Here is a 24481-nt window from a genome sequence, read left to right on the forward strand (position 1 = left end):
TGCATAGTGGAGAGAATGTGATGCCAGATATTGTTGATCTTGGAGGTAAAGATATCTAAGAATGTGTTGCAAAGTTGAGATGAGGCAGGTAATGTGGTGGGGAAGTTTGACTTTAGCAAACTGTTGATGGTGGAGAAAAGATGTCTGGGGTTGTTATGGTAATTTTCAATGATGTGAGAGAAGTAGGTGGATCTAGCAGACTCTATTGTAACCTTATATTCAGAAAAGTAATCTCTCCAAGCCTTATAATGTACATTTAGGCCAGAAAGACGCCATCTACGCTCAAGTTTGCAGGAAAAGGTTATGGTAATCTCAACGATCACAGGCAAATTTTGTTGAAGCAAGGCGGGAACAGTGGCCAACAGGACTGGGAGATGAAAGCAGCTAGCATGGCTGATACAGACAGGATGTTTGCGTCGCTGCACGCAATTACAGGCAATTCACTGCGAACTGTACCAATGGTCCAGTGCTTGTGAAAGCAACTGGCTGAATAGAGACAGAGCTAATTTGGGACTGACAGGGAATCTTTCGGGCAAGATTCAGGACACGTTTCCTTCTAAGACACCAGTTAAGATTGCTGAGCACACTACCTACTGTAGGTCGGTAGGTATCTCAATGACAGAGCACCAGACCAGATAAGTACTCTTTTTTTGGAGGGAGGATGCCCCCATTTTCTGTGGAGACAGAGGGCTGAGAGCTCTGGCTCACCCGGTCATAAGGGCAGAAATACAGAATAGCAGAAAGAAAGAGACCTTAAGAATTATGGGTTATAGTTATTTTGCTATTGTTTTACACAAAGTGGCTTATAAAGGTAACAATTACTAGTAACACTTAAGGATTGTAAATGCTATTTTATTAAATCTATACTAGAATGACAAAACATGATATTAACCTTAACTATAGGTTATCAAAACCCTAAACCTCAGTATAGCCCCAACCCAAGGCTTATATGGAGAAGGTTAATTGTTCTATTATATTTTATACATTTTATGCATTGACATTATAACATTATCTATCCATAGTAAAGTCATGTCATGTCATTTACAGTACCAAACCACTTTATACCATACGGTGTCGCGGGAAGCCAGAGCCTACCCGGCAAGCAACGAGCGCAAGGCAGGGTACACCCTGGACGGGGCGCCATGAGTCAATCATACATGGGGACTATTTGGAGGCCACAGAAAAGGCCGAGAGGGGGAAATTTGGCCCGAAAACCGGGATAACTCCCTACTCTTATCAAGAAATACCCGGGAATATTTAATGACCACCGAGAGTCAGGACCTCAGATTAACGTCTCATCCGAAAGACAGCACCCACTACAGTATAGTGTACCCGCCACTATACTGGGGCATTAGGACCCACACAGACCGCAGGGTGGGCGCCCCCCTCTGGTTCCACTGACACCACTTCCAGCAGCAACCATAGCATCCCAGGAGGTCCCCCATCTAAGTACTGACCAGGCTCAATCCTGCTTAACTTCAGTGGGTAGCCAGTTGAGAGCTGCAGGGTGATATGGCTGCTGGCATTCCATAGTAAAGTGTAATTTTAAAACCCCTAAAGTAAGACCCAAATATTTATAAGTTACATAAAAATGTTTGAATTTATTTCTATAGTTGCTGTGGCAGAGGAATGCAGAGAAACTGCTTTGCACAAGGGTACATCAGTAGTGTCCTTACTTGGGACTTGAACCCATGATCAGAAACTCAGAGCCCTAACCATTGCATGAGACTGCAGAACATAAATTAAAGTGAAGAAAAGAGCTCAACATCAAAAAGAAAACAGGAACATATTTGCAGAATAAATTCATTGGAGAGCTAAACCTAGGTTAAAAATCAGCACTCATATTTAATTTTCTCAATTTCTCATATTTAATGGGTGGGAAAAAGAGAAGTTGAAAACATGAGCAGAGATGTCAAGAGAGAACAAGAAAAGAAAATTGGTTCTAAGTGCAAAATTAATCACAAAGTATTTCTGATGATTAGACTACAGAAAAGCGGCAAGAGTAAAAGAAATTAAGACACGGAAATCGATAGAACATACAAGGTATAAAGACAAATGCAAGTAGAAAAAATCTGCAGCAATAATTGAAGTCCTGAAAGGAACTGAAAAAGTCCATGCAAACAACTGAACACTACAGACATCAGGACCAAAGTATACAAAAAGTAAATGGAAAGAAAAGCAAGATGTTTGCTGGTTTGGTAAGGCTGCAGATGAGATGGGGAAATTTCATTAGTAAGGAGGGTCAAACATTCCCTACTAGTTAAAAACAGACACTTCTGAAAAGACTCTCATCATGCTGTTATAGCAATCTTCTGGGAAAAAAAGTAAAGTTATTCAGATACAGAAAGAAAGTATTACAGCCTTTAACAGCTTTTTAAAAAGAATAAAACAAAGGTTTAAATTGCATGAACACATTCTTGTCTGTGTCCGTCATATTTTATATGCAGTTTAATGAATAGTTTAATCTAATTTCAGTTAAGAAATCGTTTAATAATTTCCATTTTGAAAGGAGGGCTTCATTTTAAAGAGGATTTAAAATACCTCTGTTCCTATGGAGCCAGCGAGTGACATTGAAATATCTACAGTTGAGCAGTGAAGGTGAAAAAGGTGTGTCACAGACCACATTCGCAGGAGCCTTCGGCATGAGAGGAGCACTGCTGCTGCTCAGTCACGTCAAGAGCCCACTGCTGAGAAGTTAATTAATGTTACTGGACACAAAATGTCATATTGCTCATTAGTGGCCAGGCTGCATAGGATGCAGGTTATGCCAACTCTCACCAGCAAACCACTAGCTGGTGTTAAAGTGTGTTGGCAGGTGTAGCACAGGCTATAGTCCTGGACATGCTGCTTCTTTTTCTCCATGTGGATATTGCAACTCCTAGAGACGAGGTATTATTTGACTTGCCAACTAACATCGCTAAAACATCCCTGGGGTTTCTACAACTTTATTTCCCTCTCTTCTTACATACACTGCCACTGCCAGTATCAACAGCTGTGAGCTGTTTTTGGATATTGTGTGCATTTCTTTTTCCTTTCAGAGTGTCATGACAGGGATTTCACAGTCAAAATCACTGATCACTGCATCTAATGAGCAATGGAATTTAAATTTTGTAAAGCACTATTACCCAATGCAATAACAGCCTAACGTCTGAAAATGCATATGGGTGTGTTTAAATTACATTTTCAATTTTAATTATAACTGCATATATATATAACCTCATACATATTACTTGCAAATCAATATTGGTCTCAGATGAAAATTAACCTCATGTAAATTATAGGTAGAAGATTTGCATATGCCAAGCACAATTAGGAACTGGGACAAGTAGAGATTGCTATCTTTGCATGACACAATAATTCAACAAACATTTTTAATTACAAAAGATTTTCCTCAGGAGAAATTAGTTGAAGCATTTATTCTAACCTGCTTCAATATCACATCAGATTTTATGAGGATGGAGAAGCTATAATAATGCATCATACATGACTGTAAGTGCTTGTGATTAAATTAAGTCACTTTTGAAGAATTAATGACAAAACAAATGCTGATCACCAGTGTCTAGTCTTTACTGAAGATTTTCACAAAGCATAGCAGCTAACTGTGTGAAACACATAAGCACCAATATAAACCACAGATAGAGCCAAGGTTGCTGAGATACTGTAGTGACTCAAAGACTGAGCTTTTATGGTTCCCCACTCATTGACAAAAGATCACAACAAAGTTGACACACAATGCAAGGTTGTTTCCCTTTAGGAATCTCTATTTAAGCATACCGTACTATACTTTTCTTTGTTAACCAACAATTACTGACATCCATGAAGGAGGACGTGGTTTTCCACATAATACATCAGACAAGAAGAAGTCTTGACAGACAAAGGAGCAGCTGAATCCATCGAACGAGCAAGCTTCAGCAGCTCACAGAAATACTGCTTGCAGCATGGGCAGAGAAATGCTGTTTGATTTTTTTTCTTAAAGTCCTCCAATCTTTCAGAAAGAGGACTGCTTTACTGTTTATGACTTTTCTGTGTTGGAGTCAATGTGGGGTGCTTTGCATTACTTTTGCAGAAAGTACATGGGTGGGCATTGTTCTGTATTTAGGGACAACCAGTGTCATGGTATACTGTAGTCTTACAGCTGTCTTTAGGTTCTTCTCAGGATCATAATATCAGATGTTTATCATTTCCATTTAGGCTAGCTCTTGTAGCCGTCATTGCCCAAAAACAACACTTTCCTGTGTTAATGTGCTAAATATGGGACTGACAGTACAAAAAATAACAGTAAGACCGTCTTACCAAGAATATTGGTAAGACCAATACCATTGATAATTTTTCCCAAAAATGTACATACTTTAGTTTGCACAGGACTACCCAATTATTTTCCCCCATAAAGCATGACCTGCTGATGAACCAAATATAGCACAGACTAGATTACTAATGAGGATATTTTTCTTAAAAAGTACAACATTTTAAAAAAGTATTCAAACCCTTACAAAAGTTTCATATTTTGTTGCTTTAAAGCTTCAGTCAAGCCTTTTTGAAGTAGTAATTAATATTTGAAAAGGAACACATAAGGGTTTTTTCCATGCTGAAAAGAAGAATGAAGAAAGACAAAATTTTGTTTGAGCCCTCTTCAGGTGTCACACTACTAAATTAATATTGTATATCATATGTACTGCACACAATCTGCTCTACACATTCAAAGCAAAGCAAGAAACAGCCAGTAAGATGCAAATAGACTTTGAAAGAGTTATAGAGTTCAGTGTCTGGTATATGAGAAAATGTTCATGAGTCAAGAATGACCTAGTCACTCCACTAACTGGGCTTGTATGGAACTAAAAAAAACAAAGCACCTATGTGATACTGCAGACATGTGGCAAAAGGTTTTTTCTTAATGTTTTTCTTAAACGTCTTAATGCAAAGTGTAAAATCTGATGAAAACCCACTTAGACAACTCTAACCCTAGTGTCAAGCACAATGGTGGAAGCATTGTTATACTGTAGTTCTCATTCTCATCAGCAGAGACTGGGGAGCCAGTTAAAACTGGTAGGAACATCAATGGAGAAAAAAAATGAAACATTTTAGAGAAAACCTGCTTTAGACTTTAAACCAGGACAATGACCTTAAGCACAAGACCAAAGCTGGAGTGGCATAAGAATAGGAAAATGAAAGATGTTTATCACATCCCTCCAGCATCTAGGTAAAAACATGAACAAAACAAAATGTAAATCTTTTTCATTGATTGCTACTTCAATCTCATTACCACCAGTGCCATTTAATGTTTACCACATATACTCCTGTTGTATTTCACACTTACCTTACTAAACTGCTCTGGACAAAATGTCTGCATTAACAGCTTTGGACAGCTTTAAAATATTTTTCTAATAAGGGGAAATTTAAAGTCTTCAAAGCTGACTTTTAAGAAATGAAAAAACAAATTCTGAATCAAAAGTTTAAAAACAAATACTTCAAAATGCCTTGGCAATGAAGCAATGAGGTGAATTCAGTTCTGTTCAGGCACATTGTGTTCCTTGTTCGTCTTGTATGCTGATCAGTATATGCAGAAGAATTCCCTTTCTCAAAGCTATATACTGTAGCACACTGTAAAAAAATTTGCTGTGAATGCCAAAATCTGGGTCAGCTCTCAGCTGGGAACATTAGAGACAGCAAACCAAGAAGGCAGAAGGTGAAGCAATTCGGAAACAAGGGAATAAGAGTATACAGTACAAGGTAAATTCTCAGAAAGCCTCCCACAGCATAGGAAATACTAGCAAAGGCCTTTGAAACTGAATGGTAGCATGTTAGTAAATAATGTCTCGATGATATTTAGCAACATAGTATAATGGAGGGTATGGAGAATTTTCATGTTTAAAAAATCATTGTCATCCACTTACATAATTTAAATTATTCCAATCAAAACTGAAATCACAGAAAAGTAATTATTGCTTACTGGATGACACAGTGATAGAAACCTAATGTCTTAAGCCTGGTGCTGCCAGTACACATCAAAAAGTTCATGTTAAAGTACTGTCACTACACTCACTGTCCTTGGGAATGTGAAAATCAGTAATTTGACAGTGAATTAAGTAGTTTATTTCAACTCCACACACACTGAGTTGTGCCTTGTGTAGAGTCTATCCATAGTTATCCACAGTCTCCACAAGGAAAATGCCTTTCAAATGTTTTTGAGTGTTAGTGTAATAAGGTGTGTTCACAAAAACCTATACCATTATACTGTCTACACTAAAACAAACTACTCAGTTAAAGGGAAGTTAGTTTATTCTCCTGAAGCACTTGAAAAGTCTGTGATAAAAGAATGAAAAAATCTCAGTCTAACAAAAAATTACAATTAATTAAATTTATACTGTACTCATCATGCTAAGATCCCAAGGCCTTTAAAGTGCAGCACCCATATTGGTGACACACAGATTGTTCAAGACCAGCATGGAATTTAGTCAGTACACTCTGAAGAAAGATACAAGATGTGAAGAAGGGGTTAACTGATTCCTTTCTGCATGAGGACTGGACTTCTAAGTAACAGGCTAGAGTTATGGCAGGAAAGGGGGATAACTGATAAGGATTCCAGATGCCAGCTAGGAAATCCCCCAGGGAAGGTAACCTAACACTGACCATTTGGCAAAAGTCTGTGAACTGTCCGAATACTGTGACCTCTCCCCCATTACCATAGTACTGAGCTACGTCAGAAGCGGCAGAAAACGGTTATTACCATAGTACTGAGCTACATCAGAAGCGGCAGAAAAGGGCTATATAAACTGGAAGTTTTGTACCGGCACTTTGAACAATACTTCGGTTTTGTTGTTCCATGCGGGAACAAGACTTCGGTTTTATTGTTCCTTGCATGCAATAAAACTCATCTGTTTAACTTCATCTCGGGATCCAGAACTTATTTTTCTGTTACAACAACTCCTACTCTTATCAAAAGTGTTTCAGGATCTTAAATGACCAAATAGTCAGGGCATACTGTAGATTAAACTAAGAAGAATGGCAGCTCTCACAGCACACTGTCCCATATCACTGTTGCAGCAATGCATATTATTGTACAAACAATGAAGTGTCATAGAATATTTCTAATAATCTTTCTGTTGCCTTGACCAGACAATACTTCATTGGGACTGCATCTGAAAGGGGGCTCCCTGATAAGCAGCATGTCCGAAAATTGTAACACAAGCCACGACGCGGCAAATTAGGTGCCTATTGACACTTTCAAAGACAGAAGTCCAACGAAGAATTCCCCCACCCAGAACCGCATTACCCTGGTGCTTCCCTTCCATCCCATCAACTTTTTTATTCCCAGGATACTAAAAGATAACTTCTCCATTGCACAAGATGAGCCCTCAGCTGGAATGCTCCCTTGTCATTTCATGTTGCATAAAAGACCTAATCTGCTCAACCTTCTAGTCCATAGTTCCCTTACCCGCCAGCAGGCACCATCCACACTAGGGAACTATTCCTGTAAACATGCCTCTAGTACCACACATATACAGTACATTACCCCTCAGGCTGTTTCAGTATGAATCGAAGGTGATCATGTGTATGTAATAATCTTATTTACTGCATCTCTTGCAGAAAATACCCTGCCGTTTACATCAGTATGACAGGAAAGAGAGAGCCTATTTCAGGTAACATGTTAGAGCAGTAAAGATCAAAGATATCTCAAGGCCGATAGTTCCTTGTTTCTCCTGTTCTCCGCTATTTTACTTACCTTTCTGCCTATATCATGTTACAGGGGTTTTAGGATTCCTATTCAAGAACATCAGTAGTCACGATTATCCTTAAACTTGGATCACACCTTCCCACTTCTCTCAATGACAGTCGAATTTCTTTTTTTAAATCCTCTATGCATTTACATTTACAGATTTAAGCTTTTCACACCACTCCCCCTGATTCCCCATCCTGTGCATAGTCTTTCTCATCTGTGTATCCATTGCCGACTCCTCTGTCCTTTGTTCTCCTGGGCTTCATATTCTCACCACCTTATTCTCTCTTTCACACCTGAAGAAGGCTCAATAGCAAACTCTTGTTTCTTTTTTCTGTTTTCAGCATTAAATTAACCTGGTTTCTTTGCCAACCAATGCATTCTGACACACTACCTACTCACACATCTCAGTTCATGAACTATTGTAACGTCAAGATCAGTGTAACGCTAACAAGGAGTTCTGTCCTTGAGAGCTGTCTGTCAGCACAAGGCTTTGGGTTAAGAATTATTCTCTTTTTTCCCCACACCAACATTACTACTTGAGATTGGTTAGCCAGAAGAGAATTGGACATTTCTCCAACGAATCCAGTCGGGTTAGTCTCTCTTTTTGCATGGGACTTTGGCATTCAAAAACCGTCTGGAATAGTGGTTCACACTACAGAATTTAAGGGTTAACTTGTTTTCTCAAACAGATTTAAGTTTACAACAGTAATTATATTAACTTGTCTTTGTTTTATATAATGAATTTACTAAGACTAAGACATGAAAATCCAGAAAAAGACTCAGAGTGTAAACTTGAAATGTAACAGTTATTAAGTTACACACAAGAAAATACCAGGACCACAAACACGGCTTAACTAAAATCATTGCCACGCCAGCCCACTGTTAAGCAAGAAGATGAGTTATAGCAGCCGGGCCTAAACAGGATTGAGCAAGTGAGGTACTCTGCTGCCACTCAGTTATAAGGTACAACAAAGATGAAGAAGGTTTGCAGTCGCAAATTGCCTAAGGGTTAAAATAGTGGAAAAACAACAAAATCTGTCTGGAAGCCACCTTAATACAGGTTAGACAGTAGGGTTAATGTGTGAGAATTTCCTCACGTTTGTTTACCATCTAAAAGGGATGTAATCTGACACTTCAGCAGGACCAGAATCAACACCCTGTAGTGTTGGGAGACGTTCATATGGAAGGACTACAAGTTGGCAATGCAGCTTTCACTGTAAGATCTGAGAAAGTAGACATACGTCAAAATTTTGTTGAATGCCTCTCCTGAAGACATGCTCCAATGAACCTTGTGCAATATTCACAAAAACTATTGGTGCCCCCCTCTCCACAATCCTATGCAGTTTAATAGAATCTGTGCTGCTTCCAACCTTTTTGGATTAAATCAGTTAGGCCACTACTCACAGGTTGCACCTCAGCTGTCTCCTCAGGCTATATACAGTAGCTGCATACCTGTTAGCTAGACCATGTTTCTAGTTTGATACTACAGTATAAACAACATGTTATGGACACATGAACCCAGGTGAAAATCCCTTGGATGTTGATTTAGGCATTCAGCAGTTAGATCAAATTGTTCCTTGGGCCTGAATTAGTTAACTGAAATGGTTTAGTTACATTTCATTCATGCCATTTAATTTGGTCGTATAAAATGTCTTAATTTAAATTCAAAACACTATTAAAAATCAATATAGAAGCCTTGGAAATTAAAGGAATGGAATAGAATTTGAAGAATTTATTTCACTCTTTTATTGTTTGTACTGTGGTGCAAACATAATTTGTACAGGGCTGCAGACATTTATGTGGTTACAATAGTAGATTTTTTCTTTGGTCTTCAACAGATGAGCGGCTCTTCTATACTGCAAATCTGTCAATGAGTAGAGGAAAACTAATTTTGAGACATACAGTATGTTAATAGAATATAATGAAAATGTTTCTACTTTCACTACTGCAGTGCCAGAAGTGATTGTTATTATAAAACCTTTCATTTGAACCAACTACCCCATGGTTGCATGATTTCATTCATGTGATAGCATTGTATCAAAATGTAGAAGTCTTTCTTGTACAATGTAAAGAGTATTCATCCTCAAACAGGTCTTCTGCAATTCTGCAATAAAGGATCAATATTAATCTTATACTGAGACACTGTATGAGACTTTCTAAAAAGAATGTAAATATAATATAAATTATAATATATCATTTAAATATAATCAATCTGTAATAAATATTATATATAAAATAGAAAAAACAATTTAATAATATAAATATGTATATTATGATGAACATCCAGACAGGATTAGAAGTACCTAAATCCTTAGATTCACTTATATAAAATAAATTATGATTCATAAATTAATAAAAATATATTATAAATAGTCAATAACTAACCCTTTAGGCACTGTATTATTTCAGTCAAACAACTACCATAGGCTAAGAGTATTTTAAGCTGTCCTCCTGCGATTAACTTTTCCAAAATGTATATTTAAGTGATATACTCAAGTTAATTAGAGCTCATAAGAAACAGTAAAATAGTATTTTTTCGCTCAGAATTTGCAGCACCTATCCCCTACTTCATGGTCGGGTTGTGATATTCTAATGACATTGTGCTAGCATCGTGCCAACAAGATGACATGCCTGTGCTTCACAATTGTCACAGCTATTTCACCCTACGTACAGTACATTCGTCTGAAAAAAATAAAAAGGAAAGCCTGTATGCCCCATGATAATATTATCTTGGTTAGCTAATAATTAGCCATCTACTTACTATGAATAAACTAAATGATAAAATAATTAAATTCAGATTATTTTCACCAGTTTTCTATTTTATTAGCTGACTAGCTTCAATGAAAATAAGTATATCTTATCAGTTCAGAGATATATAAGTGTTGTCACTTAATTTGGTTGTTTAGATTTTTGTCGCATTTTTTCCCACTCATAACATAGCTACATTCTGTTGCATTTTCTTCAGGTAATATTTTATAAGCATTTTCCTTGGTTTCCATGTTGTACGTGAAGCACTGCCAGATGCCAGATCTTTTTCTTCTTCGAAAGCATGATTTACTCACAGAGCCCAGAACTAAAGATTAATAGATCTAATCCATTTGATTGTTTTATCGACAGGTCCTCAGTAGCAAGCTAGCTACTACAGAAAAACAGCATAACAAAAAGTATGAATATAACAGTTGATAGGATGGCACAGTGGCACAGTGATTAGCATTGCTGCCTCTCACAGTGCTCAGGCCCTGGATTCAATTCCAGATCTGGGGTCCTATCTGCATGGAGTTTCTATGTTCCTCCCCATGTTCACGTGGATTTTTCGAAAAAATTACTGGTAGGTTAAATGGGTTCAGGGAAAACTGGCCCTATAGTGAGTGAGTGTATGTCTGTGCTTGTGTGTGTGTCTGTTTAGCCGGATTGGCATCCTGTCCAAAGTGTATCCCGTATTGCGTCCATTGATAATAGCTTATAAAAATAACATCACAGATAACAAACAACAAGCTTACTCCCAATAAAGCCAAAACCACTCAGTAAATAGATTTCTTAGTGTTAGCTGGTATCCCTTCTCAGTATACCCGCTTCTAGGTTTGCAGAGGCTCTACAAAAAAATCCCGTTATGTGTTTTGGAGATTTCTCTTTTTATCAAAGTGCTCTTATTTTATTAATCTAATTACTGTAACACAGCATAGATACCTTCACATTCTGTATAGACCCCCATACAAAAGCACACAATAAGGGTTCATGAGGGATAGAAAGAAAACAAAAGAGAAAAGAGAGAAACAGCAGACCCCAATATTTGCCAATTCTCTTACAATATAAGCTGTATGATTCACCTTGCAATCCGCATACAGTTACTGCGCTAGTATTACACCTGTTGCAATCATAGCATGTATGCCTCTATCCAATTTACATCACAAAATAGACTAAATTTCCAGGTATGCATGGCGCCATGTTGCTGTCATTTCTGCAGTGAAATTCACTTGTACACTGCATTACATAAGTCATTACAGCAACTAGTGAGCAGAAAGGGATGGTTTAAACTACAATTCTTGCAAAATATCTCTCTCATCCACAGTGAGATCAGCAGTTTGAGACAACATGGCGACCATAGGGTACTTTTACAAAGTTCACAATTTTGTGCTTGATTCGAAATTAGTAAGTTTGTGATACCATCAATTAATTTATTTTGTTATCGAATTAACAGGTCTGAGAAATTGTGCCTACAGTTCCCCTTCAAGCCAAGAGCATCTGCATTCAAATTACCAACTCCAATTTAGTTAAAAACAGAAGCTTCTCTTTTACCACTAGCAAAACAAACTTAAAATGTAAATCATTGGTAAAGACTTTGTGAGTACACTTTTAGTTCGCTCAAACCATTAAAGTTTAGTCGAAGATTGACATGGGAGTGTCTTGTCAAGAAGCTTTTCACAGTAACCCAAATGCCAATCTTCCTTTTAATTGGGTTTATGAACTGTAATTATGACTCCTAGACTCCAGGATAAACAGCTTCTTGTCCCTCAGGAGTTAATTACCCTACCACCAGTGGTGGAGAGAACAGGTACACTTCTGGGACCATAAGGCTGGAGAGGAACAGATTGAGAGGCAGCCTTTCTGCTTCATACAGCTCACTTCTCCATATGTCATTTCCCACACTGTATTCTCTAGGAAGGGTCATACAGAAAGAAACATTTTGGTAAAAACAAAGTTTCATCAGAATGTAATATACATAAATTTCATAGCGCAGCCTAAAAATTGGAAACAAAATGAAAGAGCTGCACTTCAAACTTGTATATTGAAAATTGAAAGAAAAAAAAACAGATCAATCACTGCTCTCCTGAACCCTGAAGCAAAACTAGAACTTGATTCAATAAACAATATTCTGACCTAAAACCCAGGAGTGTTCAGCTAGTTACATGATACCCTTTTATGGAAACCAGTCACAGTATACTAATGGCACAAGCAAAAGATTTTCTCAGTTGCTATTAGCACTCACACTAGCAAATATTCACACACTACCTTCACTTTTGAAAATGGTAAAAGGGTATGCACTGTTTACTCAGACAAAATATTCCAGGGCACTTCTACAACACTTATGTTAGTACAATATAAGGATAAGCCCATCTTTAGACAATACAGACAGGTTAGGCACATAAAAAGACTCTAATTAGCAAAGACTTTTCCCAGGTTCCACTGTGGTTTCCCAGACTCCCAAAGAAAACCTACAGTATTTAACATAGAACCACAGAATCAAATGATATTGTTATGACCGAAGTTTGGGCCATAAAGTTGAATGTTTAGAGTTCACAACTTGTGTGCACTCCTCAACGCCTTATTCAGAGAGCATAAAACAGTGGATAATTGTTTAAGTGTCTGCCTAGCTGTAGGTGGGCCAAGAGGCAACAAAGGATTAAAAGGGGTTTATGATGATTTACTCTGGTTAATTAACTTCATGGTAGAGCCATAAAGAAGGATAAATACATATTGGAAAGGAAGACACAGACCTAAGACCAGAAAGGAAGACGAGAAAGAAAAGAAGAGAAACATACCAACTCCTCTTGCTTAAAGCTTATGCTATCTGAGAGAATCTTGTTCTGATCAGTCTTGAAGACCAGATTTTGGTTATGTAATCTGAATGTGTTTTTCTGTGAAACGAGCATTTGTTTTAAGAATTGTTAATACAAATTTGTCCAAATTTGACTGATTTATTACTCTATCACCAAAACTGTGGCAAAGAATATCTCACATGCCATTTCTCATATGCTTTACATTTGCCTGAATCTAGGGTTACTTCCTGGCCCTTCTAGTATAACAAGTTGGAAAACCTATTTTGTATTTTTTGTTATATTTTATCATTATTTATATTGCGTAAATTGAAATCCAATTTGTTAAAGTTATTTTTACTAATTTTGCACACTCTAGTGTCAGATGGTAGATTAATATCAAAGCATCCCTCTGTTTTCAGGATAGCTCCATAGTCAATTCATCTAACTTTCAACAGACCTACTGTATATATCCTTTAACAGCTAAATAAAAACAAACTAAGAGTTTATCTAGCTTTTTAGCACACATATCTTTTCTCTCTGTCACTCTGCTGATTGTCTTCCAAGAAGAACAGTCCTCTGTTTCACTAGGATTATATAACAGCTGAGTATAATTATCCCTGTCTACAGCTCTGCTCAATTATTGAGGTTTCGGTCACCATTTTGGCTCAGTTACGGATACTGCCTACAGAAGCCACCCAGGGAACACCTCAGCTGCACAGTCCACTCAGAAATGCATACTCCCTTACACCTTGTTTAAACTCAGGTGACTTTAACTTGTCTGGGGCTGCAAGGACATCATAACTCACTATGAAGGCTAATAATAAATCTGAGCCACAGTTCGTGATGGCCAACCATTACCAGGTCTTACCATTCCAGGAAGACAGCATTTTGCTATCAAGATGGGGCTGAGGCCGCTGCTGTCGGACCTTAGCAAGCCTCTCTCTGCCCAGTTTCAGAATCTCCTTCACCCTCTCCACACTCAGGCCAAATCTGGCAGCTGTCAGCTCCAGTGAACACCGAACAATCAGAACGTTCTGGCCTTTCAGCTCTCCATGGGGGTCCTGCAATAACAAACAAGAGGTCAGCGATACATGACTGATTTTCTCAGTGGGCATCAGCTCTACATCTAGGTCTCTAATTTGCAGTCAGTTATCGCCAAAAAATGTAAACACCAATCACTCAAGATGATGACTTTTAATGCAAGCCACCTCCTCTGAGCTCTTAAATGATTCTGAATTGTCTCTTCAATCACAAAGTATACGAAATAATGGCAGTAGAATTATTGCAATGCAATTTATTACGTGTGAACACCATTCTCTCTTTTCCATGACCACCTGTACTCTGTATCTTCAAGCTTTTACTTTAGAAAGTGGGGAGCAGGGGTGCTCTGGAGAAGTGGGCTCTGATTATTACTGATAATCACGTAAGATGACAGTTTGAAAAAGAAATGAAACATTTTTGCTTCTTTACACATCAAACAGCAATTTACACAGAACGTTTCAGAAATTAGGAAACATTAGGAAATTACCAGGCACTTGCAGGTTTGCAGCACTTTCGATAAGAGACACGTCTCTCATCTTGCAACCCCACTGCAATGTCTCGACCAACATAACTCTTGTATCTCCTGTAACACTATTGTACTGTATTCTTTGGTGGTGATATTTGTCTGTTTTATGTTGTATTGATGTGTTGGACACTGGTGTACTGTATAACAAATTTCCCTCAGGGGAAAATAAAGCTTGAATTGAATTGAACAGAATAGAATTGGAATTGAAGTGAACTGAACTGAATTGTCTGTGACATGCTAGAAAATAACTAGCTCAAATGAGGGTGGAATACAGGAGTCTACCTACAGTACATTTCCTCATTCACCCGTGTGTGACTGCAGAATTCATAGCCCACAAGGCAAGGCATGAAAAACACACAATAGGTGATTTAAAATCACGTGAGTAATTGGCGATTCTAAATTATAAAATCACACCCAACCTGCTGAATTAAAAACAAAGGAATACCTATGATCAACCTTGATTTCTCTTAGTATACTCAGAGTTTTTAATCTCACAGGTCTGGGTAGTGTGAATACACAGCTGAAATACCTAATGAACAAGGAGGTTAAAATGTGTTGACAATTTCTCTCCTCCCCAAGTCGGAAGGAAAAGAAGTCAGGTGAGAAGATTCAAGACCTACATTTTGTACTTTATAAAAGTTTTAAGAAAAATCAAGTGTTCTTTTTTCAAATAACTTAACTGGGAACTAAGACAAAACAGAAATTTCAAACAACTGAATTACATAAGAGACGTACAAAAAAGATTCTTACAAGGCATGACAGCAACTGTTTTTGTTTGGAGAATCAACCCATTTGTCTAGACAGGCCCTTTGGTTTTCTTAACCTGTGTAAGTACACACCTGCTCTGGGGCCACATTGCCCTCCTCCTTCACCCCATAGTGATTGATGAAAACATCTCCTATGGTGGTTGCTTCTGTTGCCTCTGACAATGGCTCTGTGAGGAGCCTCTTGATTTCTCCTTGGGTCCACACACAGAAGGCTCCCTCTTTCTTCTCTGTGGAGTCCACTGTGGGATGTGAGTCTGCATCCTCTGCACTGTAGAAACCCCCAGACTGCAAAAAGCCAGAGAGCAGACAAGGCTGCACTGGGTACCTTCAGTAAATATTTTTATTCTTCTGCTTTAACACAGGTGACAATGTACTGTAAAACATCTGTGTGGTGGAGTCAAAGTCAAAAAGAGTGGAAGATAATGTAAATTAAAATGAAAGGTGTTGAAACACCATACTGTATATACAGAATGCCAAAATAGTAAAAAAAAACAGGACCATAGAGGATGGTTTTACAGTTGTTTAATATCACTATGACTGCATTGTTTGTTCACTCTCTGAGCCAACAGGAAAGCCTGTGAAGTCTGGGGCATTATTGTGACTTTCTGGTGCCCCCCACTGAATGAAGTCACTTAGGAAAATAAAAAGAGAAGGAAAAAACATCCTTAAAGAAGGAATTTCAGTTGTCATACTTCATGTCATAAAACTCATATCTTCAAAAATTACTACAGCAACCCCTGTAGAACCTGCTGGACACATGCAAGCCTGTCTAGCAGGAGGATGAGATATAAAAAGAAAAATACATAATGGATAAATTCAAAAACATTTAATAGACTTCCAGACTCTTTGATACCCCATCTTGTCCTGCCTTCAAACACAGTTTTAAGTGTTAACTTATTACCTTTAGGAGAACATACTCCCGCTACTCTCTTCCAGTGAAATACGATCAGCAGAGCCCCGCATACCAATTTTAGAGCCCCAGCACTTTTCCAACATATAGTGCCTCCAAAAGCAGTGTGAAAGCAGATTAAAAACTGTATATTTGTAATCACGAGACTGAAATGAATGATAAGTAGAATAAGTAGAAGGTATTCTGATTTTTGCACAAAAAGAAAAATACCATTACCTCTGTCTCAATTTCTGGTTTGTCATTATAATCTATTGTAAAAATGTGCTTTGTGCTTCAAGCTGTCTCCTTTGTTGTGCATGACCAAATATACAGATGCAGCCATCTGGAATGCGAATCAAAACACGTTGGTAGTGAGCAAACTACAGTATACAGGAACAAGTAATAGGTTTATTTCATGCTGAAAAGAGAAGAAAGAAAACACAATGTTTCGGCCATGGAGCCTTCTTCAGGTGTGAGAAAGACAGGGCAATAAGCAAAGGTAATGTAGTATAGGAGAACAAAAGCTGGGAGAGAGGAGGGGCGGGAGGCGGGAGCAAGGGACAGACAGAGTCCGGAGACCGCTTCAGAAAACATGTTAAGGCTGTGAAGATTAAAGATTTCTCCAAGCCCATTGTTTCTCATTTCACCTCTGATGGCCATGATCACACTAATCTCTGTGTTTTCAAAGATGTTTTTCCTAACTCCCACATCAGAAAGACTACAGAAACTAAAATTATCCTGCAGCTAGTATCACACCTTCCTCCTTCTCTCATCGACAGACTCATTTTCTTCTAAATTCTCTCTATTCATTGTAGGTTTCATTTGACACCCCTCTTCACCTATCATGACTTCACACTTCCTGATTGGCCACTCTTTCTGTCCCCTGCTCCCGCCTCTGGCTCCTCCTCTCTCCCAGCTTTTGTTCTCCTGCTGCATTACCTTTGATTTCTACCCTGTCTTTCTCACACCTGAAGAAGGCTCCACGGCCGAAACATTGTGTTCTTTCTTCTCTTTTCAGCATGGAGTAAACCTATTACTTGTTCCTTTGCAGCCTACGCATGTTGACGCAGCTACCCACCTGAACTTATTAATATAAATATATTTATATAGGTGGTAGTGGTATCTAGTGGAAAATAAAAACAAGGTACACAACAGCATTCTACATTTTCTGAATCAAATTCTTAAGCTGGGTCACTTGCTGTGGTTATTTTGGGAAAGTTTTGACATTCATTTTAACTAAATTTCCCATGAACACTTGTTGTCCTTATTTTTGGAAAAAATTAACGTTTGTTTGCAACATTTCCCATGAACAGTTGTGAGGTTCAAATTAAAAACTATAAACAACATACAGTATACTAGAAGTTGAAAAAGTTTTAAAAAAGAGTTAAAAAACTTATTTTGATGGAAATTATGATGGAAATGATTGATGGTTTTAATTGTCTGTTGTTTAATTGATATTCTGATTTTTTTGGAAGAATTGATGCTGTGGATTGATATACTGTTTAAAAAAGTCAGTGTTGTTTGGACTTGTGGGGACTTTAATATAGAAGTCTGTGCAGTCCAAAGCACCTATTACTGTACATAAGAGAATGCAGCGAGAAATGTTTAGATCACAGTGTATATCTACAGGGAACAGAAGATACATTTACGGTGGATAAAATTATGTATGAGAATAGTACCAGGTATTTATTGAAACCCATGTTTGATGGTATTCATTAATGCATGGCCAGGTAATGCTATGAATACATGCAAAAACTGTTTTAGTGCAAAAACCACTTTCCTCAATGAACATCAAACACCTTATGGATTCTAGATGACTGCATCAGTTAATCAGTCATTAAAAAGCTAATTTAATTTTGGGTGGGGATTAAGGACCCTTTTATCTTAATTTACCAGCGTCTAATACTTCAACATGATAAGAACCTAAAACATTGTCTTTTAGCAATTCACTGGTCTGACCACTTTATCCATTCAGAAACTGCTTCACTCTAATACTTTATCTGGTTCCTGGTCCACTGGAATCCAATTTCAAAGAGCTCCAACCAGTTGATTTCTGAAGCAGTATGTGAACAGACACACATGGTAATGAGGGCAAAGACAGGTTACCTTGTCACTCAGATCCCGAGAGACATAGCACAAAATGTTCCTGGCAACATCTGCAAAGAACTCATCCCCAGATATCTGTTGGGGAAAAACAAATGCATCACAGACTCCAGCTGCTAAAATGTGCTGATGCAGGAACAGCAGAGTTATTAATAAACATTCCTGTAAAAATATGAATAGATTATCTTCATTCATACTGAACTTTCAACAAAGAAAAAACAGATGAGCAAAAATCCATTTTATATTTTAGTTCAGAATTGTATGTATGTAAAAAACAAAATTCTTTAAATTAGACTACATTTCCACATGCAGATCTGTTGACACATGAGGCTTATAAAGACATAGTCTATGACTGAGCATTCCTGAATACATCTGAAGAGATGGAGTGACAGATAGGTAGGTTGTCAAAAAGACAGATGGGCACAGTGCCAGGCAGACTACTAGGATACGTATGTTACAGCCTGGGCGATTTGTTTCATGATTACAGACGCTCTCTGGCGGAGCAGTGGCTCTGTGACTAAGGATGTGCGTCTATGGCTAAAAGGTTGCTGGTTCAAATCCTGCAGCCGGTAGAGGAATCCTACTCCGTTCAAACTCCTGAGCAAGGCCCTTAACCCCAGCTGTCCTGAAGAAATTGTATAAGGCTAATAAAGTGATCTTACTGTATCTCTCTGGACAGTCTCTAAAATACAGTGGTTGGTTGAAATCTACTGTGCCAGGAGAAAAGGAAGGGAACTAGGTCAGTGAAAGAATAGCAACTTGCCACTAAGGAACAATAAATATATAACATATAAAATAATATATAAACAAGGGGAACATTATTTATTTTTCAAAATATTATGAAGAAGAAATTAAACATTACAGCTATTCCCTGCAGTTTTTATTGACCTTAAGACCTTTAGGTCTCCTAACCTGCAGTTTGAACGTTATCCTCGAAGAGTTCTTGTGGGAAACCTAATCCCAGTAATAATTAGGTAATCAGCCTATGAAGTAAGAATAATTATACATTTAGAAACTAAACAAAATGGGTTTATTGGTGCAAATCAAGAACATGATGCAAAGAAAGAAAAACAAAAGAAAAATTGAAAAGACATACAAATTACATCAAGTGCACCTGTTGTACTTTACAGCTGCAGAAGCAACTTATTTTCCTACACCTGCAATTTACCATTGAACCATACGCAAAGGACAACAAAAGAAAAAAAAATGAAGATCACAGAAAGACACAAAACAAAAGGCTGAGACTGGTAAGAGGGAGTTCTCTGTAAAAGGGAGAGAAAAAGACTTGAGACTCCAGCTGGCTGTAATATACAGTATAATGTTACATATACCTGTATTATGACATATAATACCTCCATTAAACTATTAATAGCCTGTTGCAACCCATTTTCTATGTGAAAAAAAAAGTTTTTAAACATTGTCCATGAAGAAAAAATTTAAATAGCATTAGAGAGCTTCAGCCAAGCGCACATCAGAAAGGCAGTACACTAACCATAAAGCTGCCTCCTGAACTTCATTCAAGCAGCTTACAAATTTCATAGGCAGTCAGGACATTTGACCCAAAACAAGTGCAGTCTGGATTTGGATACACTCCTATTAGTGGGATCCCATTCAAGGCTTTCATGATGAATGCAAATTTGAAGTGGATACATACACTACAAGCACTATGCAAAATAAAATGATAGCCAAATGTGTTCGAAAGAATTTTGCAGAAAAAAAACTTTCACACAGCCATATTAATCCATGACAGAAGAACAGGTAAATCAACTGACAAGTACTATTTAAAAAAAACACACTTGAAGCTTTCTTTTCTAGTTTTTCTTGCTTTACACTATTACATAGGTTATAAATCCCACATCTCTCAATGTTTAATAAGTGACTTTAGAAAAGTCTCTATTGACCTTTTGGTGTCGGAGGACTGTATATTTCAGAAACAATTCAGGCCCTAATTACAGTGTCTAAAACATGAACAGGTCTCCAGACTAATTGATGACTCAATGGCCCAAAGGATAATACATTAGCCTAAAGTTAAAGGTTCATCTAGGTCAAAAGTGATCATTTAAAATATTTGGGCAAATAAATGTGCTAGAATGGCTGAATGAGCTTCCTCCTCTCACATTTCTTTTCTTTCCTGCCCATGGCCATTTTAAATTTATTTTTATGGTTTGCTCAAAATAACATGAAGGAATACATAGTGTAAAGGTAACAGAAGTTACAACACTTATTTAACAAAGAAGTGCCACACAAGGCATAGGGGGAGTGGACGGTGAGGCAAGACTGAGACCATTCCTCTTTAAGTGAGGGAGGTTGGGAGGAGCCAGATTGACCAGGGCTAAGACCTCTGCACTTTTAGGAACAGCCCTGAGATATTTAATCAAAACAACATGGACAGGGGGTAAATACAGAAAAGAATACTGGTGCTCTGAAAACAATTAAGCATTAATTCTAAGTCTAAACATAATATCATTCCCAGACAGGCTAAAAAGATTTAAACCTCTTCAGTCTTCAACAGAGATTTCAAGGAGTTGTAACAGAAGTTTTCAAACTTTAAAATCAAAACTTAAAATTGTGAAAGGTATTAAAAATACTGAAAGGACTCAACAGTGGAGTAGGGATCCTGGGCACAAATGGAGGTGAGGAGGTGATATCTTTGGCACCAAGAATACTAAGTATATCTTTACACAAAGTGTGGTAGGTGTTTAGGACAAGCTGCAAAGCCATGTTATTGAAGCCGATTCCCTTGTCACCTTCAATAATTGGCTGAATAAGATACTGTAAAGCCACCCTAGGGGTGGTATGCCGAGGGGCAGAGCTCCTCATTGAGAAATTGCAACTTTAAGGGCCTACAACTGATTTGAGAATCAGTGATTTCACAAGGGACAGCTGCGAGTGGCTCTACAGCATCATTACTTATAAGGATCACCTGTTTGCCTCTATAGAGAAAGACAGAGACCAATGAGAGCTGATGAGAAAGAGAAAGGAAGCAGGAGAGTGTTTCCCTGTAGCAAAATGCTGTGAGCCTTGATTATTGCTGTGATCACCGTTAGCCAGCAGATTTGGTATTCAGTAGGGCTGACTGTTAAATGTTGAAGCAGCTGGTTATTCAGTAAGACTGACAAAGCATGTGCAAAAAAGTAGCCAGGAATTCAGTAAGAAAATACACAGGTAAAAAGACCACTTAGCCAGGTGTTCTGAGTGAATGCACAGATAGTGTTTAGTGAGTGTTTGCAGGCAGCAGTAACTAACTTAACTAATGTATAAGCTAGCGAATAGTATCTAAGCAAACAAATAGAGCTAAAGGTTCCTTTCATTTATAACCTTTCTTATGATCTTACTTACAACAACTAATTTGAACAACTGCACCTTCTACAGCTCTTCACTGACATCATACCCTGATAAAGGCGTCAGCAACCTACGGCATGTGCAATGAAAAGGGCACATGCAATTAAAGTCTAATAAGCCATGAAGAAATTAAGTTAGGAAACGATAAAACTGCTGACTGTTCGGTAATTTTGTACAACAAGCTAGCCAATGAAAGCTCTTTGTCGTAGGAAAAAAAATGATTCACTTGGCTTATTTACTGACCACTTTATTTTTAGAGGGACTAGCCTATTGTTTTCACAGGAGAGCTCGCAATCCGTGACACTGATAACATTTTTCACACTTAAGTGTGAAGTCAAACACTGTAAAGCAATGGGAAGGTTTTGGCACGTTTGTGAGCTGTCTTGACACAATCAAGATCTTTTTCTCAGAAAAAGGTCAAAACTAACCTGAGCTGCACAATGAAAAATGAGTCACAAAATTACTGTTTCTAGCCTGCATCACCATGCATATGAATGAATTCAACCTCCGTCTGCAAGGTGCAGGTCAAACTGTTACGGGTCTTTTAGAAATGTCGAAGGCATTTCTTGTAAAACTTGCCATTTTTTCTCAGGACATCGACACCTCAACTTCTTGCTGTTTCCAACATCTTAAAGAACTTTCAAAACATTGCACAATCTGTGTTGCGGAGTTTGGAGAACTGCCATCAGAATTTTCTTTCAAATTTCAGGATTTCCAGCATTCTGGCCCAAAGTTTTATTTTCTGATTAAACCAGACACATTTCATAACAGCGACATGGATTTTTCAGCATTTCAGTGGATGGATGTTGAGGATTTTGAAATGCACCATAGTAAAATTAGCTCAACGTTCGATAATCACTCTATTTTCAATTTGTGGAACTTAACTAGCACCTTAATGAAACCAGCAAGAGTTGTCAAATGTCTTGCATTTTGTTGAGGGTGATTTGTGAATTTTTTCACAACTTTCAGTTTATCATTTAAATATCTATTTATTTTTTATACACAATGTTACAGGTATCAATAACATTGTGAGGAAAATACTCAGGGTTTTCAAACAACTGATGTTTAAAAGATAACAATTTGGACTTTTATTTCAGCATTTGGATCAACACACCTCTGTGAACAGGTATTTTCACACATGAAGTCAGTTCTGTAGCCAATTAACAACTGAACACTCAGAAGTGTAAAAAGCAAAGGAAAGGATCACAAAGTATAAGATGTGAATATTAATTTATTATCATATTTTAATATTTTTTAAATAAAAATGGAAGCAAGACTATTATGGACACTAAAAAGTATCATTGGAATGCAAATCCCATAAAAACAAGTGCATGAGCTAACTCATGGCACATCCCTGTGGAAAGGCTGCTGACCCAGGACTAGGCTTTGATTAAAAAAAGGTTCTAGCCAATCAACAAGGAGTACTATTTAAGAAGGAATTAAATGTACTGTGATTCTATTTTTGTGAAGAAAATCAGTAAAGAAACACCAAAAGTCTTCTGCTTCACCATTCTGGATATGAATGCACCTGTCACATGACATAGAGTAAGTATACTGTATACTGGACACAATACAGATTGTACAAAGACTGTACAAGACATACTGTACAAAAAAAACTTTAAAACTCCCAAAATCCCTTTTTCTTTAACCTGAAGTTATATTTTGTAGAATTTATAGATGTTACAGAATCTGGACTTTCTTTAAAGCGACAGCACTGCGAAGCTTACACTTATAAATAAAAAATCCACTGATCACATTCATACACCAGATCAGAGCTTGGCTTATTAGAAGGGTAATCACTCATTGGAAAAAAATCTAATCATTCATTTTGCATTAATCACCAGAGCCATCATTTGTGCCAGTCAGGCCATAATGGGGATGAGGTCAAGGTCACTTTGCAGATTCTGTCTCATGTAATTTCCATTCCCTTCCCAGAAGGAGCAAAAAATAATACATTTCTAATAGCCTTAAACAGCAGAAATAGGATTCGGAGTCACAGAAGATAATTACATGAGACATTACATTTAAGCCAACTTATTTTAACAGAATAAATTTAGGAAATTTCAGTATTTTAAAAGACTACAATGATGATGTTTTAGGTTTTGAATGTCTTGTTTTTATCTTGCTTTTACAATCTATTTATTAACGCCATACATTTTCATTCTTGGTATCTTTTTTTGCTTATAAAAAGCAGTAAAGTTGTTAATTCTTTAACAATTGGTCAGCCATCAGTGACTGGGATGGTAACACAAATTCATTTTTCTTTTAATCAATTTACACTCAGTTACAAAGAGTACAGCATAAATTTAGCACATCAATTACTTTTCCTTTGTGTAGTAAAAATACTTTTATTTGAAATCTCAGACAAATTACACATTGTAAATTGTAAAAACAACCACTTCATTTCCTACATTGCTTCAAAGTGCTGGTATCATGCATTTCCCTATTATAAGCTACTTATGTTAAAGTCACAGAGATATTGAGCTTTGGATTTTAAACTAGAACTAGTCATCTGAGATTCTCTAGCGCTCTGTGCTTCTTATGAAGATCCATATGAAA

General features: G+C 37.4%; 1 protein-coding gene across 3 annotated transcripts in view; it reads right to left on the reverse strand.

Moving 5' to 3' along the window:
- The window catches only part of spata20 (spermatogenesis associated 20), a 127524-nt gene that overhangs the window by 94390 nt on the left and 8653 nt on the right, over window positions 1-24481 (reverse strand). For all 3 annotated transcript variants that reach the window (XM_088927831.1, XM_088927830.1, XM_088927832.1), the window contains 3 exons: window positions 18584-18658; window positions 15661-15873; window positions 14123-14315 (listed from right to left, as the gene is read on the reverse strand). In XM_088927831.1, coding sequence (XP_088783957.1) covers window positions 14123-14315; window positions 15661-15873; window positions 18584-18658 — 481 coding nt within the window. The remainder of the gene's footprint in view (window positions 1-14122; window positions 14316-15660; window positions 15874-18583; window positions 18659-24481) is intronic.

The sequence above is a fragment of the Atractosteus spatula genome, chromosome 11 (assembly GCF_055471065.1).
Source record: "Atractosteus spatula isolate fAtrSpa1 chromosome 11, fAtrSpa1.hap1, whole genome shotgun sequence".
Lineage (NCBI taxonomy): Eukaryota > Metazoa > Chordata > Actinopteri > Semionotiformes > Lepisosteidae > Atractosteus > Atractosteus spatula.